The sequence below is a fragment of the Sander vitreus genome, unplaced genomic scaffold (genome assembly GCF_031162955.1).
Source record: "Sander vitreus isolate 19-12246 unplaced genomic scaffold, sanVit1 ctg360_0, whole genome shotgun sequence".
NCBI lineage: Eukaryota > Metazoa > Chordata > Actinopteri > Perciformes > Percidae > Sander > Sander vitreus.
The window spans coordinates 55,001-65,000 of record NW_027595495.1 but is presented as its reverse complement, the minus strand read 5'-3'; the positions used below and the strand labels follow the sequence as shown (position 1 = coordinate 65,000).

The 10,000-nt window shown below is 43.6% G+C and overlaps 3 protein-coding genes across 3 annotated transcripts in view; 1 reads left to right on the top strand and 2 right to left on the bottom strand.

Moving 5' to 3' along the window:
• Nucleotides 1–1,108, bottom strand: part of LOC144513866 (cadherin-7-like) — a 22,377-nt gene extending 21,269 nt beyond the window's left edge. Inside the window, exon 1 of the mRNA XM_078245061.1 lies at nucleotides 1,024–1,108. Within this exon, the coding sequence (XP_078101187.1) occupies nucleotides 1,024–1,108 (85 nt within the window). The remainder of the gene's footprint in view (nucleotides 1–1,023) is intronic.
• Nucleotides 1,109–5,377: 4,269 nt separating this feature from the next.
• Nucleotides 5,378–10,000, top strand: part of LOC144513867 (inhibin beta A chain-like) — a 16,178-nt gene continuing 11,555 nt past the window's right edge. Inside the window, exon 1 of the mRNA XM_078245062.1 lies at nucleotides 5,378–6,131. Coding sequence (XP_078101188.1) covers nucleotides 6,086–6,131 — 46 coding nt within the window. The 5' untranslated portion in view covers nucleotides 5,378–6,085. The remainder of the gene's footprint in view (nucleotides 6,132–10,000) is intronic.
• Nucleotides 8,740–10,000, bottom strand: part of mplkip (M-phase specific PLK1 interacting protein) — a 1,516-nt gene continuing 255 nt past the window's right edge. Inside the window, exons 1-2 of the mRNA XM_078245063.1 lie at nucleotides 9,714–10,000; nucleotides 8,740–9,112 (exon numbers count right to left, since the gene is read on the bottom strand). The exon at nucleotides 9,714–10,000 is cut by the window's right edge and continues 255 nt beyond it. Coding sequence (XP_078101189.1) covers nucleotides 9,032–9,112; nucleotides 9,714–10,000 — 368 coding nt within the window. The 3' untranslated portion in view covers nucleotides 8,740–9,031. The remainder of the gene's footprint in view (nucleotides 9,113–9,713) is intronic.

The window sequence follows — 10,000 nt, the reverse complement described above, 5'->3', positions numbered from 1 at the left end:
GATAGATGATGGATGGATGGATGGAGAGATGCATGTATGTATGGATGGATGGATAGATGTATGGATGGATGGATGGATGGATGGAGAGATGCATGGAGAGATGGGTGGATGGATAGCTGGATGGATGGAGAGATGGATGGATGGATAGATGGACAGATGAATGGATGGATGGAGTCCTTTATTGATAAAAGCACCAATATTAGCAGATGGATGGATGGATGGATAGATGGATAGATGGATGGATGGATGGAGAGATGCATGCATGGATGGATGGATGGATGGATAGATGGATGTGTGGATGGATGGATGAATGGAGAGATGCATGGATATATGGATGGATGGATGGAGAGATGGGTGGATGGATAGCTGGATGGATGGAGAGATGGATGGATGGATGGAGAGATGCATGGATATATGGATGGAGGATGGAGAGATGGGTGGATGGATAGCTGGATGGATGGAGAGATGGATGGATGAATGGATGGATGGATGGATGGATGGATAGATGTATGGATGGATGGATGGAGAGATGCATGGATATATGGATGGAGGATGGAGAGATGGGTGGATGGATAGCTGGATGGATGGAGAGATGGATGGATGGATAGATGGATGGATGGATAGATGGATGGATGGATGGTTGGATAGATGAATGGATGGATGGAGTCCTATGCTGTGGGGACAGACTCTGACTTTCGTTCAGTGTTTCCAGACAGCTGCAGACTTGTTCCGCTACGTTAGCACTGTATGAGCAGAAATATTGATTTAAAAAAACATTTTAAATCTGTTTACGGTCTGTTTAGAGAAGAAACAGATTCAAGTTTTCAACAAGGCCGTGTAATAATGATCGAGGGTCAGAATATAAATCTACATGTTCATAGTGTCAACGTTTCAGTCTGATTCAAAGAGAAAACTACAGTTACAACAGTTCTGTGAGTTGAGATGATAACGTTGTATCAGGTGCTCGGTAACAGACATTAAAGTTGATAAGTGATGTTGTTTGGAGTGTTAATGGATCCTAACCTGAGACTCTCCTCAGAGTCTCAGGTGTTGCAGCTCTGACTGCAGGCAGCTCATCTGATCTCAGGTGGAACAGGAAGAGAATCATTGACAGCTGCAGGCAACACACACATACACACACACACACACACACACACACACACACACACACACACACACACACACACACACACACACACACACACACACACACACACACACACACACACACACACACACACAGCACACACACACACACACACACACACACACACACACACACATACACACACACACACACACACACACACACACACACACAGACACACACACACACACACACACATACACACACACACACACACACACACACACACACACACACACACACACACACACACACACACACACACACACACACACACACACACACACACACACACACACACACACACACACACACACACACACACACACACACACACACACACACTGTTTACTGCTATTTACAGGTTTACAACCGAACCTCAGAAGATCAACCGTGGCCTCAATAACTTTCTGCAAAGAGAACCAGAAGTCTTCAGCATGCACTAAACATAAATGACTGCATACCAATGTGTATCACAGAGTAGGTGATGTGACCAAGTGTCTTCTTACTGCAATGCTCCCTGTAGAATTGAGATTAGGCCAAATAGGGGAGGCAGAGGCAGAGGTCTGACTGACCAACAAGAGCAGGCTGTGGTCGATTTGGTTCGGGCCAGAAATGATATTCACCTTACAGAAATTCGCCAGCATACCTTGGACAGTGAAGACATGTTTAACAATATGGAATCCATAAGTTTGCAGACTATTGCATGCATGCTGAAAAGTCACCAGGTGTCTTTAAAACAACTATACCGTCTGCCTTTTTAAAGAAATGCAGACAGATTGAGGATGAATATGTTCAGGTATGTTCAGTTTCAAGATGGCTGTTGTAAAAAAATTCTACATTGTAAAGTAATCAGTAAATCTTTTTCCAACATGTTTAGAGAGTGATGGAGCTGGATGCTGATGACAACCATCACAAATTCATATATTTGGATGAGGCAGGCTTTAACCTGGCCAAGACAAGGAGGAGACGTCAGCGGACAACCTTCCAAGTACCTGGACAACATGGGGCCATCACTACCATGTGTGGGGCTATATCAGAAGATGGTGTGGTGGGCTGCAGATCTCGTATTGGATCATGTAAGGGCCCCGACACACCGAGCTGATAATCGGCCGTCGGACAGTCTGGCGAGGTCGGTGACTCGAGTCTGTTCGGTGTGTTCCGTACCATCGTCCGTCCGAGGAGCCGTCGGCCTTCATTTTGACCGATTTGACATCTTCAGACAGAGACAGGGCAGTCGGGACTCACCCGGAAATGGCGAGCGGATGAGCCTCTCAAAATCTGACATTAATCTTTTAAACTGACCTTTGTTGATCTGAAATGAAGACAGATTCAGCAACTGCACGGCCTATTTCTCTCTTCAAATGTTTTCAGAAACACGTTTTGGTGAACTATTTTAGTAAATATGAGATCGTATTCTGAACGAGCCGCCATGACAGTCTGGCTGTGAATTTACGGTGAAAAAAGAACCACGTGATGCGTTTGTCCAATGAGCTGCTGGTTTTCATTTTCTGGGAAACAATTAGACTGTTAAAGGTAACAATACAGAGCAGCGCCGACTGCTGCTATGGAGACGTATTACGTTTCGCGCACGCGCAGAGCGTACGCTCAAGTCGGCGTCTCTTCGGTGTGTTCTGAGGCACTTTTTGGACGTCGGGGACCCGACTGATCAGTCCGACTGGCTTTTCTGCCAGTGGTGTAACTACCTTAATGCAGCTCCCCTTGTAACCTTCCTCGATGAGCTCAAATCAGGTCTGATGGCGTGATATCATTGTGTGTGTGTGTGTGTGTGTGTGTGTGTGTGTGTGTGTGTGTGTGTATGTGTGAGCTCGATAGAGCTGATGGCATGATGTCATTGTGTGGGATAATGTCAGGTTCCACCATGCTCATAAGGTGCAATCATGGTTTCAGACTCATGCACAATATCCCACCCAGTATTTACCCCCATACTCTCCTTTCCTTAACCCGATTGAGGATTTTTTCTCCACATGGAAATGGCAGCTTTATGATAGGTGCCCTCATGAACAAATCACTCTTCTCCAGGCCATGGATGACGCATGCAATGACATCACGGCAGACCAGTGTCAGGCCTGGATTCACCGTGCCCGAAGGTTTATTCCAAGATGTTTGGCTAATGAAAACATCCATTGTGATGTAGATGATAAGTACAGTAATCACTCCTTTGTTTTGCTTTTTACACTACAAGCAAGTGGAGGAATTTTCTTTTTTTAATAACCCATTTCTTGTTTATTATACAGGAAAAATTTAAAGTAACAATAAGTTACAATATAAACGGGCCTGACTCAGTTTAAAAACTGGTTTGCCTCCATCTTTATAATACATTAACCAAAGAGGGACATACCTCCATCTTTATGATACATTAACCAAAGAGAGACATATCTCCATCTTTATAATACATTAACCAAAGAGGGACATACCTCCATCTTTATGATACATTAACCAAAGAGAGACATATCTCCATCTTTATAATACATTAACCAAAGAGGGACATACCTCCATCTTTATGATACATTAACCAAAGAGAGACATATCTCCATCTTTATAATACATTAACCAAAGAGGGACATACCTCCATCTTTCGCCCTCTTAAACTCAGTGGCACCGTGACGAATGCCAGGGGGAGATTACTTGATCTGCTGTCAGATTTAAAGCCTGTTGAAGATAGAGGATCACAGGGATAATTTACTGACATTAGCTTGCATTCGTTTGGGAACACTCACGGAAGAAGTCGTACTTCTTGGAATAATACGGCCACCGTAGGAGTTACATCACACTTGGAATGGGACGGGCTAGAAAGTAATATTGAGTTGGTTGTCATATACAATTTCACGAGTAGATGGGAGAAACCCTTACACAATGAAGCTTTAAAGATATGAATGCATAATGCAATGTTTTAAACGTTGGACAGCCTGTGTTAGTGATCATCAACATCAGGGTCCTGAAATTAGTAGCAAAGTGATCACAATTGTATGAATCACTGATCCAGAATGAGAATCTGCAGTTTCCATGTTTCTCTGATAATTTGGATGTTAATTTCTCAGATGAAGCCTGCAGTCGACGGTCAGCGTTTCCCAGCATACACCTGGGCAGAGAGCATGCTGGGTAAAGTGTCAAGATGTTTGTAATAATGGTGGACGCCTTGGTGTGTCTGTGTGAAGTGGAGCAGAAGACAAGCTAATTTTGTTTCCTTACACACACACACACACACACACACACACACACACACACACACACACACACACACCTGCAGGCTGAAGTTGAAGCACAGATGTGTCATCAGGAGTGTTTTCAGGGTTAATTAGACATTAATGTTGTTTGTCTGGAAACAGGAGTGTGTGTGTGTGTGTGTGTAATATTTCTGCTCTAGTTAGCAGCTCCAGAGTAAAGTGAATCATCTCATGTTGAGTTCACTGTTCGACATTTATAATCAGATGGAGGTGTGCCAGCGCCTCCTGCAGGCTGCATTACAAATTACAAACTAAACACAAACATACATGATCACCCTAACCCATATAACGATGATCATATAATATTGATCACTGAGACTTTGAGTTTTATGTGTTTATGTGAATGAGAGAATACGTCCTTAATGTTGTAAAATGGTCACAATTTGGTTAGATTTAGGCACCAAAACTACTAAAGTCCTGAGTTTGTTTGTGTTACGGCCGAGGCTCTGACCCAAAACACAAAGAATCACACGCTGACACAGTGGAAAAGTTAGAAAAGTTTTAATGAACGTCTGGTACTCAAAGCAGCCAAGGACAGTTAGAGCTGAGCTGGGGGACTGCGACAGGATAGCGGCAGAAGCGGGCAGAATGAGGTGCGTCCAAAAACTCTCTCAGGAATCTGAGCAGGGAGGTTCAAGGCCTGAGTGGTGAAGGGCTGGTGGAACAGCAAGCAATGGCAGCAGGTCTTGTGGCGTAGGTCTGAATAGGGAAAACAGACAGGTAAAAAAGCACCAAAAAAACAAGACAAAAACTGACAAGAACAAACAAAGTAGTATCACACTGGGAGCCAAGTTACCACATAGGTAGTTGTAATGATCTGGCGCTGAAGGTGAGCTCCGTCCGGGTCTAAATACTGCAGCAGTGGACAGTGGAATCAACATCAGCCGAGCAGGTAGGTAGATCGCCCGGCCACGCCCCTTGACCTACTTTCCACCTGCTCCAGCAAGAACACACAAACAGACACAACAGGGAAAAAGGGGAGAGACACACACAGGACGGGAGAGAACAGCTGCCCCCGTAACAGTTTGACTGTGAGCAACTGCAACAAAATGCTTTCCCTGAGGGGATCAATAAAGTATTCTGATTCTGATCTGATTATCTGAGTTTATACTTGAACAGTTGTGTTAATGAACTACACACTTAAGACGAAGACAGAAGTACTTTACAGTATATGATGGGGACACAAGAAATGATTAACCAGTCTGGAATAAAACTCAACCTGATAAACTAGAATAACAAAGCTCCACATGACTCATCTGAGACGAACAAGGAAACAGGTTGTTATTCTGCCTCACTGAGACGACACACACACACACACACACACACACACACACACACACACACACACACACACACACACACACACACACACACACACACACACACACACACACTCAGACACAGACACACTCAGACACACACACACACACACACACACACACACACACACACACACACTCAGACACACTCAGACACACACACACACACACACACACACACACACACACACACACTCAGACACACACACACACACACACACACACACACACACACACACACACAGAGACGGAGGATAAGATTCCCCTTCAGACAAACACCTCCACTGTGAGAGGACATCTACAGGAGGGAATACTGGGAGTATTGGGAATACTGGGAATACTGGGACACTACCACTTCAAGCAGCTGCAGAATGCACAAACTGAACGAGAGATTTACAACAACGACTCAAAGTGAAGGTAAGTTTGAGGGAACAGGGAGTGTCTGAGCTGTCTGTCTGCTGTGTCCTCTGCTCCACTCAGAGACTAAATGGCTTCCAGATTAGAGGAAGATCTCTGCTGTCCTGTCTGCCATGAAGTCTTTAGAGATGCTGTCATCCTGTCATGTAGCCACAGCTTCTGTAGAGACGGTCTGCAGAGCTGGTGGACAGAGAGACCAGTCAGAGACTGTCCAGTTTGTAAGAGAAGACATTCAAGGGAAACACTAACTAACTATGCTTTAAGGAACGCATGTGAGGCCTTCTTACAGGAGAGAGATCAGAGAGCTTCAGAGGCTCTCTGCAGTCTGCACTCTTCTGTCTGGACCATCAGCAGCCGGTGTGTCTCGTCTGTCTACATTCAGAAACACACTCCAACCACAGAATCAGACCCATCGATGAAGCTGCACGACAACACAAGAAGAAACTCCAGGAAACTCTGGAGTCCTCTGTGTGACTGAAGAACAGCAATAGAAGAAGTCCATGTGTCAGACTTTGGTGGTGGGAGGGGCTTCCCTTTGATTATTGATTATATGTTTAATAGTTTCTGCTGGAAATCCTAAAACAAAAGGTGGAAGATGGTGAGTCAGGATTATTTTAAATACCAACAGTTTGTTTTCTTTGACAGGATTTCACTGATAAACTTAACTATAAAACTCTACTATCCCTGTATAGATGATATGACGTATAACAGCTGTATACTACTATCTCTGTATAGATGATATGATGTATAACAGCTGTATACTACTATCCCTGTATAGATGATATGATGTATAACAGCTGTATACTACTATCTCTGTATGGATGTTATGATGTATAACAGCTGTATACTACTATCTCTGTATAGATGATATGATGTATAACAGCTGTATACTACTATCTCTGTATAGATGATATGATGTATAACAGCTGTATACTACTATCTCTGTATAGATGATATGATGTATAACAGCTGTATACTACTATCTCTGTATGGATGTTATGATGTATAACAGCTGTATACTACTATCCCTGTATAGATGATATGACGTATAACAGCTGTATACTACTATCCCTGTATAGATGATATGACGTATAACAGCTGTATACTACTATCCCTGTATAGATGATATGATGTATAACAGCTGTATACTACTATCCCTGTATAGATGATATGACGTATAACAGCTGTATACTACTATCCCTGTATAGATGATATGACGTATAACAGCTGCATACTACTATCTCTGTATAGATGATATGATGTATAACAGCTGTATACTACTATCTCTGTATAGATGATATGACGTATAACAGCTGTATACTACTATCTCTGTATGGATGATATGATGTATAACAGCTGTATACTACTATCTCTGTATAGATGATATGACGTATAACAGCTGCATACTACTATCTCTGTATAGATGATATGATGTAGAACAGCTGTATACTACTATCTCTGTATAGATGATATTTTTTGTCAGTCAGTTATAACGGAGAAAGAACAAACTACTGTACCGTAGATTATCTTTAGGGCTTTATTACGTGGTATCTGATCGCTGTATTAACTCCAGTACTTCCTGATACCGATACCAGCGTTTTAGGCAGTATCGGAGCTGATACCGATACTGGTATCTGTATCGAAACATCTCTAATCGCATTGCAATAGTTCTACTTTGTTCCCTGTAGTTGGTAGCATAGCATAGGCTACCGCAGTGGCGTAGTGATATTACCTAGGCTACTGAGAAAGCCGGTTTCCATGACAATCACGCAAGTTTATTTTACCTGCTGCTGTGAGGTCCAACTAATCCCACTCTGCCAGGCTATAACTCACATAACCTTACCGCTACATGGAAGCACACGGGCTAGCAGTTTGCATGTAAACTGTCCGAGCTTACATGACGTTTCTGTCAGCAATGACCTAAAGTTAGCGGTTAGCCCAGCCAGGTATCCACCAAGAGTGTAGCTGTACCGTTAGCTAACGTTGTCACTCTCCACAATGCATTGAACAGTAACGTTATCTCCACTAACGTTGTCAGTCTCAATCTATCAGTAGCAGCTAGGCTAACGTTATGAAAGGGGCTAGCTTCATTAGCTAGAGTAGCCTACCAAAAGTTATTACCTGTTCATCAGTAGCTGTTGGTGCATCTGGAAAGACAGATGGAACCGCAGTCGTTGTCAGTGACTTGTGGTCCTTTAGATTTTGTGGGTTTTCAGAGTCCTCTGGTCTAAAAGGATCACTACACATTCACCAGTTGAGTAGAGTCTCCGCCGGTGTCTTGATGTCCGAACCAGCAGCTACTAGGTGTCCCGACTGGAGTACACTTCTCTGTTTACTTTCTGGCGCAGTACTACTAACCGGAGCTAAGTAAAATTCCACCGCTGCTGAGAAACTAGTCCCTCAAAATGTAATGTGATCATTGAGATGTAAGGGTAGTTTTAATTCTTGACATTACATGGATAGTCTGGCGTTATAATGTATTAGCCTCAGGTGTCCTGTGGAGTGGGTCAGACTTTACGTTACTAGTTCTTCCTGTTTCTATAGAGACAAGTTCTTCCCGTTTCTTTCAAATTAAAACAGAAGATCAAGAACAATCTGTAGACTTCAGTTTAAAGTAAAGATTTTATTTCTTTCATCTGTCAAAAATAAAATCAGTCTGAGAATAAAACCCACGAAGAAGAACAATCTGTTAAAAACTTAAAAACTGTTAAAAACATCGTCAGTTCATCCAGTAAAAATCCCTGAAAGCTGCTGGTTACTGAGCGCGCTCAGAAGGTCTCTGATCAGCTGACCTCAGGGGTCAGATGGTCAACATTCAGAGTTTAAATGGTTAAAATCTGCTGCTGATGAGTCTGGTTGGTGTTGGTTACCATGGCATTATTGTTGTTGTTTATTTCCTGTCAGGTGGTCCGTCTGTCTGTGACGGGCTGCAGAGCCGCCCAGGGGTCCTGGAGCATCGACGGACTGAAATACTTCTCCACCTACACACACACACAGTTTAAAACCCTTTTAACTACAGGACTAATGTTCAGCAGCAGTTAGTAACAAGCTGTAATGTTACCCTACAGGACTAATGCTCAGCAGCAGTTAGAGTCACTAAAAGTTCTGTTGTTGCTGCTGACAGACTCAGATTATTATTGTAAGTGTCTGACAACATTATGGGATGGATCCCTACAGAGATAGACCTTTTAGTTAAAGAGTAAGATCCTTTTAGTTTAACAAGAAACAGCCCCGAAATCACCATCACCAAACCCACCAGACTCCATGTAAATAATCAGGACTTTTAGCGTGTATAGAGCCAGTATATCTCCACCAGACTCCATGTAAATAATCAGGACTTTTATCATGGTAAAACACACTTCATTCAAAGTGGACAGAAACTAAATCAAACTACCAAAAGCCGTCTTGGTTCATCTTTCCACTGTTCCAACAATCACCACTCTGGTTTGGTTGAAATAAACCCTTAATTCACCCATTTACATGTGGAGATATGCTGGCTCTATACACGCTAAAAGTACGGATTATTTACATGGAGTCTGGTGGAACTATATAATAATATATATAATGTTTTCTGAACTTTACCTGGAAGTTAGCTGAGGCGGGACTAAAGGACTGAGGCCGCCGGAAACCTCCGCTTCCTCTGTGCCTCATGTGCCCCCCGAACGCCCGGGACCCGCTACCGAATCCGGCCGGAGACTCCCCGAACCCCCGGGACCCGTTGCCGAACCCAGCCGGAGACTCCCCGAAACCCCGGGACCCGCTGCCGAACCCGGCCGGAGACTCCCCGAATCCCCGGGACCCGTTGCCGAACCCGGCCGGGGAACCGTCCCTGTATCCTCGGTGAGATGCCGGGGAGTAGCCTGGAGAGT